Genomic DNA, 19,746 nt, shown 5'->3' on the forward strand with positions numbered 1-19,746 from the left:
AGACAATACTGCCACTCACGCCAGAAAGGGACAGTGGAGGAAGGAGAAAGAGAGAGAAAGAAAGAGATGCAGAGAAATATATAAAATGTATAAATATACTGCTCAAAAAAATAAAGGGAACACTTAAACAATACATCCTAGATCTGAATGAAAGAAATAATCTTATTAAATACTTTTTTCTTTACATAGTTGAATGTGCTGACAACAAAATCACACAAAAATAATCAATGGAAATCCAATTTATCAACCCATGGAGGTCTGGATTTGGAGTCACACTCAAAATTAAAGTGGAAAACCACACTACAGGCTGATCCAACTTTGATGTAATGTCCTTAAAACAAGTCAAAATGAGGCTCAGTAGTGTGTGTGGCCTCCACGTGCCTGTATGACCTCCCTACAACACATGGGCATGCTCCTGATGAGGTGGCGGATGGTCTCCTGAGGGATCTCCTCCCAGACCTGGACTAAAGCATCCGTCAACTCCTGGACAGTCTGTGGTGGAACGTGGCGTTGGTGGATGGAGCGAGACATGATGTCCCAGATGTGCTCAATTGGGTTCAGGTCTGGGGAACGGGCGGGCCAGTCCATAGCATCAGTGCCTTCCTCTTGCAGGAACTGCTGACACACTCCAGCCACATGAGGTCTAGCATTGTCTTGCATTAGGAGGAACCCAGGGCCAACCGCACCAGCATATGGTCTCACAAGGGGTCTGAGGATCTCATCTCGGTACCTAATGGCAGTCAGACTACCTCTGGCGAGCACATGGAGGGCTGTGCGGCCCCCCAAAGAAATGCCACCCCACACCATGACTGACCCACCGCCAAACCGATCATGCTGGAGGATGTTGCAGGATGTTGCAGGCAGCAGAACGTTCTCCACGGCGTCTCCAGACTCTGTCACGTCTGTCACGTGCTCAGTGTGAACCTGCTTTCATCTGTGAAGAGCACAGGGCGCCAGTGGCGAATTTGCCAATCTTGGTGTTCTCTGGCAAATGCCAAACGTCCTGCACGGTGTTGGGCTGTAAGCACAACCCCCACCTGTGGACGTCGGGCCCTCATACCACCCTCATGGAGTCTGTTTCTGACCGTTTGAGCAGACACATGCACATTTGTGGCCTGCTGGAGGTCATTTTGCAGGGCTCTGGCAGTGCTTCTCCTGCTCCTCCTTGCACAAAGGCGGAGGTAGCGGTCCTGCTGCTGGGTTGTTGCCCTCCTACGGCCTCCTCCACGTCTCCTGATGTACTGGCCTGTCTCCTGGTAGCGCCTCCATGCTCTGGACACTACGCTGACAGACACAGCAAACCTTCTTGCCACAGCTCGCATTGATGTGCCATCCTGGATGAGCTGCACTACCTGAGCCACTTGTGTGGGTTGTAGACTCCGTCTCATGCTACCACTAGAGTGAAAGCACCGCCAGCATTCAAAAGTGACCAAAACATCAGCCAGGAAGCATAGGAACTGAGAAGTGGTCTGTGGTCCCCACCTGCAGAACCACTCCTTTATTGGGGGTGTCTTGCTAATTGCCTATAATTTCCACCTGTTGTCTATTCCATTTGCACAACAGCATGTGAAATGTATTGTCAATCAGTGTTGCTTCCTAAGTAGACAGTTTGATTTCACAGAAGTGTGATTGACTTGGAGTTACATTGTGTTGTTTAAGTGTTCCCTTTATTTTTTTGAGCAGTGTATATACTTTATATATACAGTATATAGTACCAGTCAAAAGTTTGGAAACACCTACTCATTCCAGGGTTTTTCTTTATTTTTACTATTTTATACATTGTAGAATCATAGTGAAAACATCAAAACTATTAAATAACACATATGGAATCATGTAGTAACCAAAAAAGTGTATAAATAAATCAAAATAGATTTTATATTTGAGATTAACATGGGGTGGCAGGGTGGTTAGAGTGTTGGGCTAGTAACTGAAAGGTTGCAAGTTCAAATCCCTGAGCTGACAAGGTACAAATCTGTCATTCTGCCCCTGAACAAGGCAGTTAACCCACTGTTCCTAGGCTGTCATTGAAAATAAGATTTTTTTCTTAACTGACTTGCCTGGTAAAATAAAATATTTAAAGTAGCCACCCGTTGCCTTGATAACAGCTTTGCACACTCTTGGCATTCTCTCAACCAGTTTCATGAAGTAGTCAGCTGGAATGCGTTTCAATTAACAGGTGTGCCTTGTTAAAAGTTAATTTGTGGAATTTCTTTCCTTCATAATGTGTTTGAGCCAATCAGTTGTGTTGTGACAAGGTAGGGGTGGAATACAGAAGATAACCCTATTTGGTAAAAGACAAAGTACATATTATGTCAAGAACAGCTCAAATAACCAAAGAGAAATGACAGTCCATCATGGCTTTAAGACATGAAGATGTCACGCCCTGATCTGTTTTACCTGTCCTTGTGCTTGTCTCCACCCCCCTCCAGGTGTCGCCCATCTTCCCCATTATCCCCAGTGTACTTATACCTGTGTTTTCCATCTGTCTGTGTGAGTTTGTTTTGTTCCTCAAACCTACCAGCTGGTTTCCCCTTGCGCCTGCCTTGTCTAGTTTTCCCCTTTCTACCTGCCCTGACCCTGACCCTGACCCTGCCTGCCGTCCTGTACCTTTGCCCTCTACTCTGGATTACTGACCTCTGCCTGCCCTGAGCCTGCCTGCCCTCACCCTGCCTGCCTGCCGTCCTGTACCTTTGCCCTCTACTCTGGATTACTGACCTCTGCCTGCCCTGAGCCTGCCTGCCCTCACCCTGCCTGCCTGCTGTCCTGTACCTTTGCTCTCCCGTGTTCAAATTAATAAACTTTTGTTACTTCGACACTGTGCGCACCTGGGTCTTACCTTCAAACATGATAGAAGGTCAGTCAATACAGAACATTACAAGAACTTTGAAAGTTTCTTCAAGTTCAGTCGCAAAAACCATCAAGCGCTATGATGAAACCGCCACAGGAAAGGAAGACCCAGAGTTACCTCTGCTGCAGAGGATAAGTTCATTAGAGTTAACTGCACCTCAGATTGCAGCCCAAATAAATGCTTCACAGAGTTCAAGTAACAGACACATCTCAACATCAACTGTTCAGAGGAGACTGCGTGAATCAGGTCTTCATAATAATAAGAATAGGCTTGATTTGCCAAGAAACACGAGCAATGGACATTAGACCGGTGTAAATCTGTCCTTTGGTCTGATGAGTCCAAATTTGAGAATTTTGGTTCCAACCGCCGTGTTTTTGTGAGACGCAGAGTAGGTGAACAGATGATCTCTGCATGTGTAGTTCCCACCGTGAAGCATGGAGGAGGAGGTGTGGGGGTGCTTTGCTGGTGACACTGTCTGTGATTTATTTAGAATTCAAGGCACACTTAACCAGCATGGCTACCACAGCATTCTGCAGTGATACGCCTGGTTTGCGCTTAGTGGGACAATAATTTATTTTCAACACACCTCCAGGCTGTGGAAGGGCTATTATACCAAGAAAGAGAGTGATGGAGTGCTGCATCAGATGACCTGGCCTCCACAATCACCCAACCTCAACCCAATTGAGCATATGTGGGAACTCCTTCAAGATGGTTGGAAATGCATTCCAGGTGGAGCTGGTTGAGAGAATACCAAGAGTGTGCAAAGCTGTAATCAAGGCAAAGGGTAGCTACTTTGAAGAATCTAAAATATATTTTTATTTGTTTTATATTTTTTGGGTTACTACTTGATTTCATATTTGCTATTTCATAGTTTAGATGTCTTCACTATTATTCTACAATGTTAGAGAGAGAGAGAGAGACTCCTGTAAGATTGATGAGGCCTTATTTGTAGGCCTAGACACCAGCCTCTCAGGAAAGTCGCAGACTTTCACATTCTGTCATACACTATCCTCACTTATTTCAAATGCATTGTACTGTATACCAATTTCTACAGTTATATGTGCCAGAAATGTCTGTGCCATCTTTACTTCAAATTCGATCCACTGATATTAATATAGTATTATGCAACCAGGTCTTTGATCTGTACAGATGTCATTAAAACCAACCTGATCTTACTAATTTTCTGTTTCTTTTTTTTTTTAAAGGTACAACACCCATGTATAACATAAGAGTCAATATTACATTGAATCAGGTATACACAGACAGGTTCACGAGTCTCGTCATTCCACTCCACTTCTATCATCTAAAGTTCTCCCATGCTACTTTCACACGCTATAAAAAGCAGCACACATGGAGCTAAGAAAGAAAAGCTCCTTGAGATGAAACCTCAACACCATCAAGACGACCAAATGTTGTTTCCCTCCTTTTAATTGCCAGCTCTGATAGTTGGCCTCCTTGTTTAGCCATATAGCTGCTGTGTGTGTGTGTGTGTGTGTGTGTGTGTGTGTGTGTGTGTGTGTGTGTGTGTGTGTGTGTGTGTGTGTGTGTGTGTGTGTGTGTGTGTGTGTGTTGTGTGTGTCTGTGTGTCTGCGTGTGAATGTGTGAGTTCTGCTCCTCTCAAATCAGCAGGCAGACATGTTTACTTCCTCAGCAGATTGTTACGTTGGAGTCCTCCTCTTGACGGTCCCGCCCTGTCTCTCTCTCTCTTCCTCTCCCTCTCTCTCTTCTTCTACTCCCTCTCTCTCTCTTCCTCTCCCTCTCTCTCTTCCTCTCCCTCCCTCTCTCTCTTCTTCTACTCTCTCTCTTCCTCTCTTCCTTTCCCTCTCTCTTTACTTCTCCCTGTCTCTCTCTTCCTCTCCTCTCTATCTCTTCCTCTTCCTCTCCGCCTCTCTCTCTCTACTCCCAGTCTCTCTCTGTTTCTCTCACTCCCTGAGATCAGATCAGGAGGCTGACAGGATATATCAGCCAGGCTGGGTGTAGAGAGTAAGAATGGTGTGGGAATGTCCCTGTGGTGTATCTGGGCTCCGGACCAATCCTGTCACAGAGAATCCCCTTCTGAAAGCCCAGGCTGAGACATAGACTAATTCAGACAGTAACCGGCCCAGCCTCTCCTTCTGGCTACTCCTAATACCACTAATACTGTTCATAACTGATACCGTCCAACTCTGTGCTCCTATTACAACTAGTGGTGAAAGTGAGCCTGTGCTGACCGGTATGAATAACATCTAATGTTCTACTGCTTGAATACTGTCACCTCACATCTTATAGAGTACCATCTTTAAAATACAAACTCTCTGTAAAAATGACCAAAAGTACTATTACTGTGCTCTACAGGGTGGCCACACAAGCCACATCTGTTTTGTTCGTTAGGAGCTGCAGTGTCAGGTCACATCAGCGCTTCCATTCTCCTCTGTGAATCAATATACCACTATAGCTACCGCCTTGTTCCATTGGAGGGGGTTCACGAATGGACTGACGCTCATTGAAAAGAAAAACGTTTTAGTTTACTGTAATCCAGGGGAAAGGCCAAGCAGAGGAACGATACCCGTTTCCCGTTCTCTGGCTAGTCCAACTACAATAGAAAACAGATTCATTACACTGAACAAAAATATAAACGCAACATGGAAAGTGTTGGTTCCATGTTTCATGAGCTGAAATAAAAGATCCCAGAAATGTTCCATACGCACAAAAAGCTTATTTCTCTGAAATGTTGTACACAAATTTATTTACATCCCTGTTAGTGAGCATTTCACCTTTGCCAAGATAATCCATCCCCTTGAAAGTTGCTGCATACCAAGAAGCTGATTAAACAGCAAGACCATTACACAGGTGCACCTTGTACTAGGGACAATAAAAGGCCATTCTAAAATGTGCAGTTTTGTCACACAACACAATGCCACAGATATCACAAGTTTTGAGGGTGCAGTTGGCATGCTGACTGCAGGTATGTCCACCTGAGCTGTTGCCAGATAATTGAATATTAATTTCTCTCCCATAAGCGTGAGTGCCCCATAGTGCCCCATGGTGGCGGTGCGGTTATGGTATGGGCAGGAATAAGCTACAGACAAAGAACACAATTGCATTTTATCGATGACAATTTGAATGCACAGAGATACCGTGACGAGATCTTGAGGCCCGTTGTGATACCCATTTTTTTTTAAGGTATCTGTGACCAACAGATGCATATCTGTATTCTCAGTTATGTGAAATCCATAGCTTAGAGCCTAATGAATTTTCTTCAATTGACTGATTTCCTCACATGAACTGTAACTCAGTAAAGTCCTTGAAATTGTTGCATGTTGCATTTCTATTTTTGTCCAGTATATAATTAGCAGGAGTTTCACATAGTTGTATTTACTAAAACAAAAAGAGTGAGTGGACAGGAAGATCAGTCACATCCCTTGTATTACAGTTCACTAAGCCACGACATGTCTTACGCTTAAACTATATTACAACATTCAATATTACCCCCCCAAACAAATTATAACAGAATAAAGTTTATGTTCCTTCCCTGTTTGTGAAATTAGATTACAATGCAATTGACTTTGTTAAATCAACATTACCGTGATTATATTTTTGCCGCAACATAAATTGCTGTCAATAACCTATTACGACAAGTCAGATCAAATAACACGTTATTTAAAGAACATTTAAAACATCACAATATCATTTCAAGTAAGAGATACAAGATAATAAAACAAAATACATTCAAAAACAATTCAAGGTTATTTGCTCATTCTGATATTTCTTAATTTCTTAATTTCTCTAGATTATATGTCTATTGTTTGTTTAATAGTTTTTTTTATTGCTAAGTATTACTGCGCTGTTGGAGCAAGCATTTCTCTACACCTGCGATAACATCCGCAAATCTGTGTTCACGACCAATAAACTTTGATTTGATTTATTTGACTGATTTACAATTGGCATGTGTAGAGTAGTCCATAGTGAACTCCAATAGTAAATGTACATAAACCCTGTACATAAAAACATCTTCTAATGTTCCCTGAAATTCATAGATATCCATTTCCTCCCATTATGCATCTCCTAGTGTGTGTAATGTTTGAGTTGGAGAGATGTATGTAGAGGGTAATTTATGATGAGAGGGGACATGTCTTAAACCTGCAATAAATCCTCGTGTCACACACCCTGCCCAGAGCCAACCACTGAATTTATAGACATCTTGAGAGTTATAAATGAAATACTCACAGGAGGGGAAATTGCTCCACATTGTTGTGCTATTAAACCATTAATTACTAAGCTAAAATCAATTAAGATAAATTGGTTTGGATGAACACATACATAACATACTATAATATAATAATAATATTGCATTGACAAATACTGACTCTGAAGCAGGGATTCTGTATCTCGCTCACTCTTCTCTCCCCCTCTCTCCACCCTGCAGCTGTCCTGGGCTGGTTTCTCAGGATGTGTGTGTGAGACGTCACAGCAGGCAGCGGAAGGGGCAGGGCATTGTGAAGCAGAGTGTTTCAGGGGCCTCAGCAGGACAGGACATGCTACACCACATCACGACAACAAGGCCTCCCTCAAACTCATGGTTTCCCAATCCTGCTCCTCCTGGAGACCCAAAGGAGTGCATGAAGGGCTAGACCCAAAGGTGCATTGTTGTTCTTGCACATTGCTTTGTCAACTGATCAACTAAGGCATAAAATGCGAATGCAGCCATTTTTTCCTCAATATCAAATCATTTCTGGGTAACAATGAAGTACCTTACTGTGATTGTTTTCAATTAAAATGATCAAAAAGAAACAAAAATGCTTAAATTGTGAGTACATTTTGGGAAGTTTAGAACTCTCTTTCTTTGTTTTTCAGTTTACATTTTGGATCAGCTCTTACACTAAAAGGGAATTATACTAATTGTCCACAGTATTATTCCAACCTCATAGTGTGGGCATGTATATAAAACACCGGAAAATCACGTTTTTGACTGCACTGGGCCTTGAATGAGTAATCAGATGTTAGTTCTGGGCTAGAACAAGGACCAGGCTAGGGTAACACTGTTGTTAGTTCTGGGCTAGAACAAGGACCAGGCTAGGGTAACACTGTTGTTAGTTCTGGGCTAGAACAAGGACCAGGCTAGGGTAACACTGTTGTTAGTTCTGGGCTAGAACAAGGACCAGGCTAGGGTAACACTGTTGTTAGTTCTGGGCTAGAACAAGGACCAGGCTAGGGTAACACTGTTGTTAGTTCTGGGCTAGAACAAGGACCAGGCTAGGGTAACACTGTTGTTAGTTCTGGGCTAGAACAAGGACCAGGCTAGGGTAACACTGTTGTTAGTTCTGGGCTAGAACAAGGACCAGGCTAGGGTAACACTGTTGTTAGTTCTGGGCTAGAACAAGGACCAGGCTAGGGTAACACTGTTGTTACTTCTGGGCTAGAATAAGGACCAGGCTAGGGTAACACTGTTGTTAGTTCTGGGCTAGAACAAGGACCAGGCTAGGGTAACACTGTTGTTAGTTCTGGGCTAGAACAAGGACCAGGCTAGGGTAACACTGTTGTTAGTTCTGGGCTAGAACAAGGACCAGGCTAGGGTAACACTGTTGACTCATAAATGAAATAATGCAATCATCCCTTTTCCTATTTGTATCATGTAATTGTAGACTATTCACATGTCAATCTGTTTTAATTTATTGGGATCAGTCCAGTGTGAGAATGGAGCAGTATGTTTTTCTGGGGCTAACGCTTGGAGATGGAATGCGGAGGCTTGCTGTTTTCTACTGGTCATCTGTCGGGGAATAGACACCCTGTGAACTTGAGCGTGTCTTTATCTACACCAGGGTTTCCCAAACTCAGTCCTGGGGATGACTTTGGTTTCTGCTCTAGCACTACACAGCGGATTAATATCATCAGACCTTGATGATGAGTTGGGAAACACTTAAATAGACAATCAATTTAGATATATAGGACCCTGCGGAAAACGGAAGCTTCCCGCTAGAGCTGGTCTCCTTTCCGTTCAGCGCGGAGGGAGAGAGGGAGAGAGTGTGAGAGAAAATGAGAGAGAGAAAGAGAGACAGAGCGCTGACTCCTCCTCATTCTCCGGTGTCAAAGTTGACATCAGCCCTGGAGCAGAGTTGAACCGGAGCCTCGTGCGTGAACGGGAGAGCGAGCTCACATCATTCAGTGGCGAATGCTGCACGGAGATATGTACCTCGCGCTGCCTTGCCCTCTGAACTGCCTGCCGTCATGGATTGCAAACCGCGCGCGAAACCAATACTACATTTTATTTTACTGTTCATCTTGTCGTTTATTCGCCCAGCACTTCTGACCATCCACCCGTCCAATGAAGGTAAGAGTGAGTGAGAGAGGGTCGGACATAAAGAAAGAGAGAGTGTGAGATCCATGTAAGAAAAGTGTTCGCTCACAGACAGAACTATAGCACATCTTGCTGCAGTCTGGACCGCATGCATTTGAAGGAAGGTGGTTCTGACTGCGCTGATGCTGTGGATGGAAGGACAGGACATGTCATGTTAGACCATTCAATAATGTCCAAATATTGTCATGGCGGTATTTTAGCACATTTTGTAAATAATCGTTGAATTAGTTTAACCCACTATGATTTGTGTTGATCCAAGCTTCAGTACGATAGAAGGTTTGATGCACGGACTCAGTGTGGCGTTTTAAACCCTCGTTAAGAGTTATTGACCGGCTGGTAAATCCGTGGAAACTGGAATCGGATGGGGGGGATCACGATAATCAGCTGGGGGGCAACACGATAATCAGCTTTGGACAGTTAACACCGGGGTTCCCGTGCGTCTAGGTTGGAAAGATCGTTTGGCATGCCAAATAGTGAGAATAATAGCCTACATTTTGAAACGCAGATGCCAAAGTGTAGCTGTTGATGTTTGGTGTTATTACTAACAAATACCCATGTAGGCTATTGTCCAAAAGCAATACCGAGTAGAAGCAGGCAATCCAAGCGCTGCAGCGCACAGTAAATAGCCAGGGGCAGGCAGTGGACCTCCGCTTAGCTTCTTACCCAAGCTGATCACACATTAGCCTAAATAGATGTGATTTACAAAATGCAGCCTATTCATATTCATTAGTATTCATTCACACGGATGGTGTATTGTATTATATCATTATAGCCCACTTTATGGAGACGTGTTGGAAGGAACACGCACACTCTAAAGAATAAAATCTCTTAGCGCAAGGAATCATCCACTCGATATTTCCATTGATTAACCCATTGGCTACTTTTTCTTAAATAGGCCAATCTCGACAGGTTGTTTATTATCGCTCGCACATGCGCGCGCGTGCACATACACACACACACACACACACACACACACACACAGGCGCAAATGATGAGATGACTGGCCTATAGTTCCAAAGGGCAAGGCTCATCTGTAATTGCACTTTGATTACGAAATTAATGTAGGCTACTTGGACCGTCGATAGTCAGACAGAGCCAGATACTAATCAAGGGGTGAGCTCAGTAAAATGTAATGATTTATTGTCATGTTATTATTGACTTGTTACTACATGGGAATAATTCAAAGTAGAGAACATGCAATATAATATTTAAAAAATGTTAAATTACGAATTGTAACATAATTCAATTGTAAACCTATTGGCATAGGCCTATATACAATTGAAGTGAATAGTTTAAGACATTGAACAACCGAAAACATGCGAGCGACTAGACTGCATTTCCCCGGCGTATTCTTCGTTGAAACAACGTGGCAGTACATCATGTAGGCCTATGCCGACCAGCATCACCTTTGTGTTCTTCTTGTAGGGAAGCACAACGCTTGAATAGGCCTATAAAAAAATGGCTTGCGGATATATGGTATCAAAATGAACAACGAATACTGTGGTCAAAGTTTATGCCACATAAAACAACTTCTGTCTTTGGGCAATACATTCGCCTAGATTTCAACCCATATCATAGCTATTTAACATGGTCAATGTATTATAAATGATTATACCGGGAAGAGTTATTATTTCTACAAAGCGGTTAGTCCTCGCTCCATACATGTAGACTATACTGCATGCGCCTGTCGCCTCATCTCATCTTCTTTATATTATTGCCTAACTCACAGGCCGTCAGTCTATCACCGGTCAATAAACCAAGCTTGGAGATTATGAAGTGACTTCTGTTTTTCGATTTGATATATAGGTTAATTAAATGCAATGGGTCTCTGGCATTAATCTGACTAATATCTTTTGTTTTCAGAAACTTTAGATATTTTGAGATGATTTAATCTTTGATATTTTCGATTAAACAGCACGTTAACAGCCTATCGACTTCTGTTTTTACTGTTTCGTACTTTTATTCACCTCACTCTATCCAGGAGCCCACACAGCTCGATTTCGGCAGGCCTGTCCTCGACATAGCCTACAGTATTGAAGTCAAATATAGGCCTAGTCATTCCATTTTTATGTTAGCCTAATTATTGTTTAGGTCTATTTAGGCTGTTTATGAACTGATGTATTGTTAATGAAGTTCGGTCTATGTCTCGTATGGTGCTAATGTAAGCTATGTAGATGCAATTTAGTCGATATGTAGGCCTATTAGATATATACAATTTGTCTTCAGGAAATATTGTTGTAGCCTTCACTCAACCCGAGGACAATTACAATGTATAGGCCTACCCGTTGGTAAGCCTATTACTTATTGTTTATGACGTCTGCTATGGTGTACACCTAATGATGGCTGTCCGCAACACCCTGTCTGTCTGCCAGGGAGTGTCAGTGTCGAGCCGTTCTCACCGTGAAGCCTCACACGCTCTTGCATATCCTATCTGTAATAATAGAACTATCAAAACCCCTTCTATCAGAAACAAAGCTCATGCTCGGCAGAGGAGAGAAGAGAGGAATTGTTTTTGTGCTCGGGGCACGGTGTCATCATGGCAGGGTAAAGTCAGAAACCCCCTCCCTTTCACAGGCTACTTAAGTCCCTCTCATAAAGAAAATGTTTAGCACAAAGCCAAATTCACTCCGTTTATTTCAACATTGAAACAACGTGGAAGTATCATATCGGTTTATTTGCGTTTAAGAGTGCAGAACTAAAAATGGGGGCATGGTTATAAAAGTGTAGCTTATTTTAGTAGGCCTAAGCTATTGCCTTGTCCGAAAAATGTAGGTTAGGTCTATGCGTCTATATTTGCAGGAAAATATGTATTTGATAGGCTACATATCTGTGAAGGAAATGTTTCCATGTTTCCATGTTGACAACGACAATTGACCTACCTTATTTATAAATGTACCATATAATTTTACAGTGAACCGAAAATAAACTATGGGCCTAGACTATAGGCCAGGCATATCTAGGGTTGATAACTCTGCAAGTAGCCTACGTTTTAGAATGTTTTTATTTAGCCCAAATGTGTTATTTTTTTTTTTTAAAGTAAGTTTCCTCTGTCTGTTGGTCAGCGTGTCCACACGCAGATTCTGTTGTGGTTTAAACTTACTCTTTTTAAGCCATCCTTTAACGTCCTTTTGGAAATATTCACTACGTTTTGTTGCCAGATATCATATAATCTATCATTTCAGAGCAAAGAAAGTCGTAAATCAACTACAGTAGTAATACAGTCCAACCACTCTTCAATCCGTAACGCCCTACTTTGGGGCTTCGAGCGGAACCACGACTCGCATGGGCTGCATTATATAAAACCCATACTCTAAAATAATACACTGTGATATAGGTGTATTTAGGACAACTTGACCATGTGTGTGTGTTTTGTGATAAGTTAAAGAGTAAGGGCAAGGAAAATGTGGAAGTTTTAGACGTTTCAAACTTGCCTATTTCATGACGACTAAGATTCTATGTCACCTTTAATGGTTCTCAGAATGTAGAGGTTATTCATGGTAATTATAATAACGATAATTACACAGTCATTTAGGTTATTCATCATTATCATTAATTATAGGCCTAATGATTCTGATGATGACAATACTCTTTATAATTAGCCTAAATATATGTTTTATTCTTATTGCTAACTTCAAGCTCCTCTTGTGTTTATTTATGACGAAAGAAAAACGTTTTCAACAACTTCGACGAGGTACAATTTCAACGTGCACATGCTTCGCATTACGCACGACCAGCATTTTAATGTTCAAATGTAGATTTTAGGGAACTGTAGTTTGCCTATCAGGCCTACAAATGTTCATTTATTTATTTACTTTGGCCTGTATATACGTATTTTTTAAATTTATTTTATTGTTTCGTTTGAATTAACTGAGGCCTTTTGGGAAAGTTGGGCCATGCTGTAGTTTCCCCTCATCGTTATGGCCTACCGTCCCTGTAAAAGTCTATTGTTTTTTCTTCAGGACCTTGTGAGATCTTCCCATTGCACTTAAAACCAATTTGAACTGACACCATGAAAAATGTATATTTTTGCTGATAAATATATTGGTAACGTTTTAGCAGCACATTGTACTATTTTACAAGCCATAGCCTATGAATGATTGTTTGAACGTGTTCTAAAGCGGAGGCCTGCTGCTTGGTCAGATTATTCTGTGTTGGACCAAAACTAGCTGACGTGATTTATTCCCACTTTCCATAGGCTAATGGTTGTTTTTATAGAAAATATAAAATACATCAAAATAAAGAAAACGAATTGTGAAATGTACCATACCATAAAATATACGCATAATTCATGTTGAATTATATGCTGTCCAGAGAAAACAATTAATTATAGGCCTATCCAGAATTGTATCACCATACCCATATTATGATCATGGTTTCAATATGACTTTGATCAAATGCATATTGGCCCACTTGCTATTAGTCATTACAGGCTGCCTATATTGCTACACACTCGTGTTTACAGAAACAAATACATTTTTCTGCCGTTTAGCAGTGCTTGTGTAAATCCTGTACAAACTTTGGTGAGCTTCTATACTGTGTTCCGTATTGCGCTTAATATACCGCAGCAGTAGGCTAGCCGAGAAAGTAGCCTGATGTGGCCGCTTTTAGGACTGTTCGTTTTAGGGGGGATAATTTGGCACGAAGTTATGTCATATTCAGATATTGTACTGGCTGATTTGGAGGGATTCTTTCACCAAAAGGATCAGTGTATTTTCTCAGTGTAAATGTGTCTTTGAGTGAGTGCGCAGCATAAAATTAGAGAATGGCTCTGTAGACATACGTGTATGTGTGCGTGAATATAGGCGACAGTAGTGAGTCTGTATGCGTGGTGCTTGCTATGGTTTCTCTCCCTGCCCGGGCGTCGGTATTTTTAGCCGGTGGCAGGAGGCCATGCCCAGGGAGGCTGGAGCAGTAACCCGCTGGGAGGAGCAGGTTTATGAGCGATGGTACCTGGAGGGGGTGGGGTGGGGTGGGGGGGATGGGTACACATGTTCCCACTTTAAAAATAGTGCTCTCTGTGTGTTTGTGTGTGTTGTGTTTGTGTGGGAGGCCTGTAGGAAGCAGTGTGAAGAGTGCTGTTATCTAATAGCTCACAATAAATCAGTATTAGAGAGAGAGAGAGAGAGAGAGAGAGAGGGAGAGAGAGTGTACATGCGAGTATGAGCTGTGAGAGGGGAACCAGCAGCATCAAACACAGCCACACTCAGTTTGAATAATTCATGATAGGAGGAGAACACTTCACCCTGAACACACAGTCACAACCTGCAGACACGACTACTGCAGCCCTACACAACCTGCAGACAGACTACTGCAGCCCTACACCACCTGCAGACAGACTACTGCAGCCCTACACAACCTGCAGACACAGACTACTGCAGCCCTACACCACCTGCAGACAGACTACTGCAGCCCTACACAACCTGCAGTCACAGACTACTGCAGCCCTACACAACCTGCAGACACAGACTACTGCAGCCCTACACAACCTGCAGACAGACTACTGCAGCCCTACACAACCTGCAGTCACAGACTACTGCAGCCCTACACAACCTGCAGACACAGACTACTGCAGCCCTACACAACCTGCAGACACAGACTACTGCAGCCCTACACAACCTGCAGACACGACTACTGCAGCCCTACACAACCTGCAGACAGACTACTGCAGCCCTACACAACCTGCAGTCACAGACTACTGCAGCCCTACACAACCTGCAGACACAGACTACTGCAGCCCTACACAACCTGCAGACACAGACTACTGCAGCCCTACACAACCTGCAGACACAGACTACTGCAGCCCTACACAACCTGCAGTCACAGACTACTGCAGCCCTACACAACCTGCAGTCACAGACTACTGCAGCCCTACACAACCTGCAGACAGACTACTGCAGCCCTACACAACCTGCAGTCACAGACTACTGCAGCCCTACACAACCTGCAGTCACAGACTACTGCAGCCCTACACAACCTGCAGACACAGACTACTGCAGCCCTACACAACCTGCAGTCACAGACTACTGCAGCCCTACACAACCTGCAGACAGACTACTGCAGCCCTACACAACCTGCAGTCACAGACTACTGCAGCCCTACACAACCTGCAGACAGACTACTGCAGCCCTACACAACCTGCAGACACAGACTACTGCAGCCCTACACAACCTGCAGACAGACTACTGCAGCCCTACACAACCTGCAGACACAGACTACTGCAGCCCTACACAACCTGCAGTCACAGACTACTGCAGCCCTACACAACCTGCAGACACAGACTACTGCAGCCCTACACAACCTGCAGACACAGACTACTGCAGCCCTACACAACCTGCAGACACAGACTACTGCAGCCCTACACAACCTGCAGTCACAGACTACTGCAGCCCTACACAACCTGCAGTCACAGACTACTGCAGCCCTACACAACCTGCAGTCACAGACTACTGCAGCCCTACACAACCTGCAGTCACAGACTACTGCAGCCCTACACAACCTGCAGTCACAGACTACTGCAGCCCTACACAACCTGCAGACAGACTACTGCAGCCCTACACAACCTGCAGACACAGACTACTGCAGCCCTACACAACCTGCAGTCACAGACTACTGCAGCCCTACACAACCTGCAGACAGACTACTGCAGCCCTACACAACCTGCAGACACAGACTACTGCAGCCCTACACAACCTGCAGACACAGACTACTGCAGCCCTACACAACCTGCAGTCACAGACTACTGCAGCCCTACACAACCTGCAGTCACAGACTACTGCAGCCCTACACAACCTGCAGACACAGACTACTGCAGCCCTACACAACCTGCAGACACAGACTACTGCAGCCCTACACAACCTGCAGACACAGACTACTGCAGCCCTACACAACCTGCAGACAGACTACTGCAGCCCTACACAACCTGCAGTCACAGACTACTGCAGCCCTACACAACCTGCAGACACAGACTACTGCAGCCCTACACAACCTGCAGACAGACTACTGCAGCCCTACACAACCTGCAGACACAGACTACTGCAGCCCTACACAACCTGCAGACACAGACTACTGCAGCCCTACACAACCTGCAGACACAGACTACTGCAGCCCTACACAACCTGCAGACAGACTACTGCAGCCCTACACAACCTGCAGTCACAGACTACTGCAGCCCTACACAACCTGCAGACACAGACTACTGCAGCCCTACACAACCTGCAGACACAGACTACTGCAGCCCTACACAACCTGCAGACACAGACTACTGCAGCCCTACACAACCTGCAGACACAGACTACTGCAGCCCTACACAACCTGCAGACACAGACTACTGCAGCCCTACACAACCTGCAGACACAGACTACTGCAGCCCTACACAACCTGCAGACAGACTACTGCAGCCCTACACAACCTGCAGACACAGACTACTGCAGCCCTACACAACCTGCAGTCACAGACTACTGCAGCCCTACACAACCTGCAGACACAGACTACTGCAGCCCTACACAACCTGCAGACACAGACTACTGCAGCCCTACACAACCTGCAGACACAGACTACTGCAGCCCTACACAACCTGCAGACACAGACTACTGCAGCCCTACACAACCTGCAGACACAGACTACTGCAGCCCTACACAACCTGCAGACACAGACTACTGCAGCCCTACACAACCTGCAGACACAGACTACTGCAGCCCTACACAACCTGCAGACACAGACTACTGCAGCCCTACACAACCTGCAGACAAAGACTACTGCAGCCCTACACAACCTGCAGACACAGACTACTGCAGCCCTACACAACCTGCAGACAGACTACTGCAGCCCTACACAACCTGCAGACACAGACTACTGCAGCCCTACACAACCTGCAGTCACAGACTACTGCAGCCCTACACAACCTGCAGACAGACTACTGCAGCCCTACACAACCTGCAGACAGACTACTGCAGCCCTACACAACCTGCAGACACAGACTACTGCAGCCCTACACAACCTGCAGACACAGACTACTGCAGCCCTACACAACCTGCAGACACAGACTACTGCAGCCCTACACAACCTGCAGACACAGACTACTGCAGCCCTACACAACCTGCAGACACAGACTACTGCAGCCCTACACAACCTGCAGACACAGACTACTGCAGCCCTACACAACCTGCAGACACAGACTACTGCAGCCCCTACACAACCTGCAGACACAGACTACTGCAGCCCTACACAACCTGCAGTCACAGACTACTGCAGCCCTACACAACCTGCAGACACAGACTACTGCAGCCCTACACAACCTGCAGACAAAGACTACTGCAGCCCTACACAACCTGCAGACACAGACTACTGCAGCCCTACACAACCTGCAGTCACAGACTACTGCAGCCCTACACAACCTGCAGACACAGACTACTGCAGCCCTACACAACCTGCAGTCACAGACTACTGCAGCCCCTACACAACCTGCAGACAAGACTACTGCAGCCCTACACAACCTGCAGACACAGACTACTGCAGCCCTACACAACCTGCAGACACAGACTACTGCAGCCCTACACAACCTGCAGACACAGACTACTGCAGCCCTACACAACCTGCAGACACAGACTACTGCAGCCCTACACAACCTGCAGTCACAGACTACTGCAGCCCCTACACAACCTGCAGACACAGACTACTGCAGCCCTACACAACCTGCAGACAGACTACTGCAGCCCTACACAACCTGCAGACAGACTACTGCAGCCCTACACAACCTGCAGTCACAGACTACTGCAGCCCTACACAACCATGTAGACACAGACTACTGCAGCCCTACACAACCTGCAGACAGACTACTGCAGCCCTACACAACCTGCAGACAGACTACTGCAGCCCTACACAACCTGCAGACACAGACTACTGCAGCCCTACACAACCTGCAGTCACAGACTACTGCAGCCCTACACAACCTGCAGACACAGACTACTGCAGCCCTACACAACCTGCAGACAGACTACTGCAGCCCTACACAACCTGCAGACACAGACTACTGCAGCCCTACACAACCTGCAGACAGACTACTGCAGCCCTACACAACCTGCAGACACAGACTACTGCAGCCCTACACAACCTGCAGACAGACTACTGCAGCCCTACACAACCTGCAGACACAGACTACTGCAGCCCTACACAACCTGCAGACAGACTACTGCAGCCCTACACAACCTGCAGACACAGACTACTGCAGCCCTACACAACCTGCAGACAGACTACTGCAGCCCTACACAACCTGCAGACACAGACTACTGCAGCCCTACACAACCTGCAGCACAGACTACTGCAGCCCTACACAACCTGCAGACAGACTACTGCAGCCCTACACAACCTGCAGACACAGACTACTGCAGCCCTACACAACCTGCAGACAGACTACTGCAGCCCTACACAACCTGCAGACACAGACTACTGCAGCCCTACACAACCTGCAGTCACAGACTACTGCAGCCCTACACAACCTGCAGTCACAGACTACTGCAGCCTACACAACCTGCAGACACAGACTACTGCAGCCCTACACAACCTGCAGTCACAGACTACTGCAGCCCTACACAACCTGCAGTCACAGACTACTGCAGCCCTACACAACCTGCAGTCACAGACTACTGCAGCCCTACACAACCTGCAGTCACAGACTACTGCAGCCCTACACAACCTGCAGTCACAGACTCCTGCAGCCCTACACAACCTGCAGTCACAGACTACTGCAGCCCTACACCACCTGCAGTCACAGACTACTGCAGCCCTACACAACCTGCAGTCACAGACTACTGCAGCCCTACACAACCTGCAGTCACAGACTACTGCAGCCCTACACAACCTGCAGTCACAGACTACTGCAGCCCTACACAACCTGCAGTCACAGGCTACTGCAGCCCTACACAACCTGCAGTCACAGACTACTGCAGCCCTACACAACCTGCAGTCACAGACTACTGCAGCCCTACACAACCTGCAGTCACAGACTACTGCAGCCCTACACAACCTGCAGTCACAGACTACTGCAGCCCTACACAACCTGCAGTCACAGACTACTGCAGCCCTACACAACCTGCAGTCACAGACTACTGCAGCCCTACACAACCTGCAGTCACAGGCTACTGCAGCCCTACACAACCTGCAGTCACAGACTACTGCAGCCCTACACAACCTGCAGTCACAGACTACTGCAGCCCTACACAACCTGCAGTCACAGGCTACTGCAGCCCTACACAACCTGCAGTCACAGACTACTGCAGCCCTACACAACCTGCAGTCACAGACTACTGCAGCCCCTACACAACCTGCAGTCACAGACTACTGCAGCCCTACACAACCTGCAGTCACAGACTACTGCAGCCCTACACAACCTGCAGTCACAGACTACTGCAGCCCTACACAACCTGCAGTCACAGACTACTGCAGCCCTACACAACCTGCAGTCACAGACTACTGCAGCCCTACACAACCTGCAGTCACAGGCTACTGCAGCCCTACACAACCTGCAGTCACAGACTACTGCAGCCCTACACAACCTGCAGTCACAGAC

General features: G+C 45.6%; 1 protein-coding gene across 3 annotated transcripts in view; it reads left to right on the top strand.

The window, feature by feature from the left end:
* The first annotated feature begins 8,840 nt into the window (after positions 1-8,840).
* The window catches only part of epha3 (eph receptor A3), a 140,064-nt gene continuing 129,158 nt past the window's right edge, over positions 8,841-19,746 (top strand). For all 3 annotated transcript variants that reach the window (XM_045704677.1, XM_045704676.1, XM_045704678.1), the window contains exon 1: positions 8,841-9,155. In XM_045704677.1, the coding sequence (XP_045560633.1) occupies positions 9,053-9,155 (103 nt within the window). In that variant the 5' untranslated portion in view covers positions 8,841-9,052. The remainder of the gene's footprint in view (positions 9,156-19,746) is intronic.

This window comes from Salmo salar, chromosome ssa21 (genome assembly GCF_905237065.1).
Source record: "Salmo salar chromosome ssa21, Ssal_v3.1, whole genome shotgun sequence".
In the NCBI taxonomy this organism is placed as follows: Eukaryota; Metazoa; Chordata; class Actinopteri; order Salmoniformes; family Salmonidae; genus Salmo; species Salmo salar.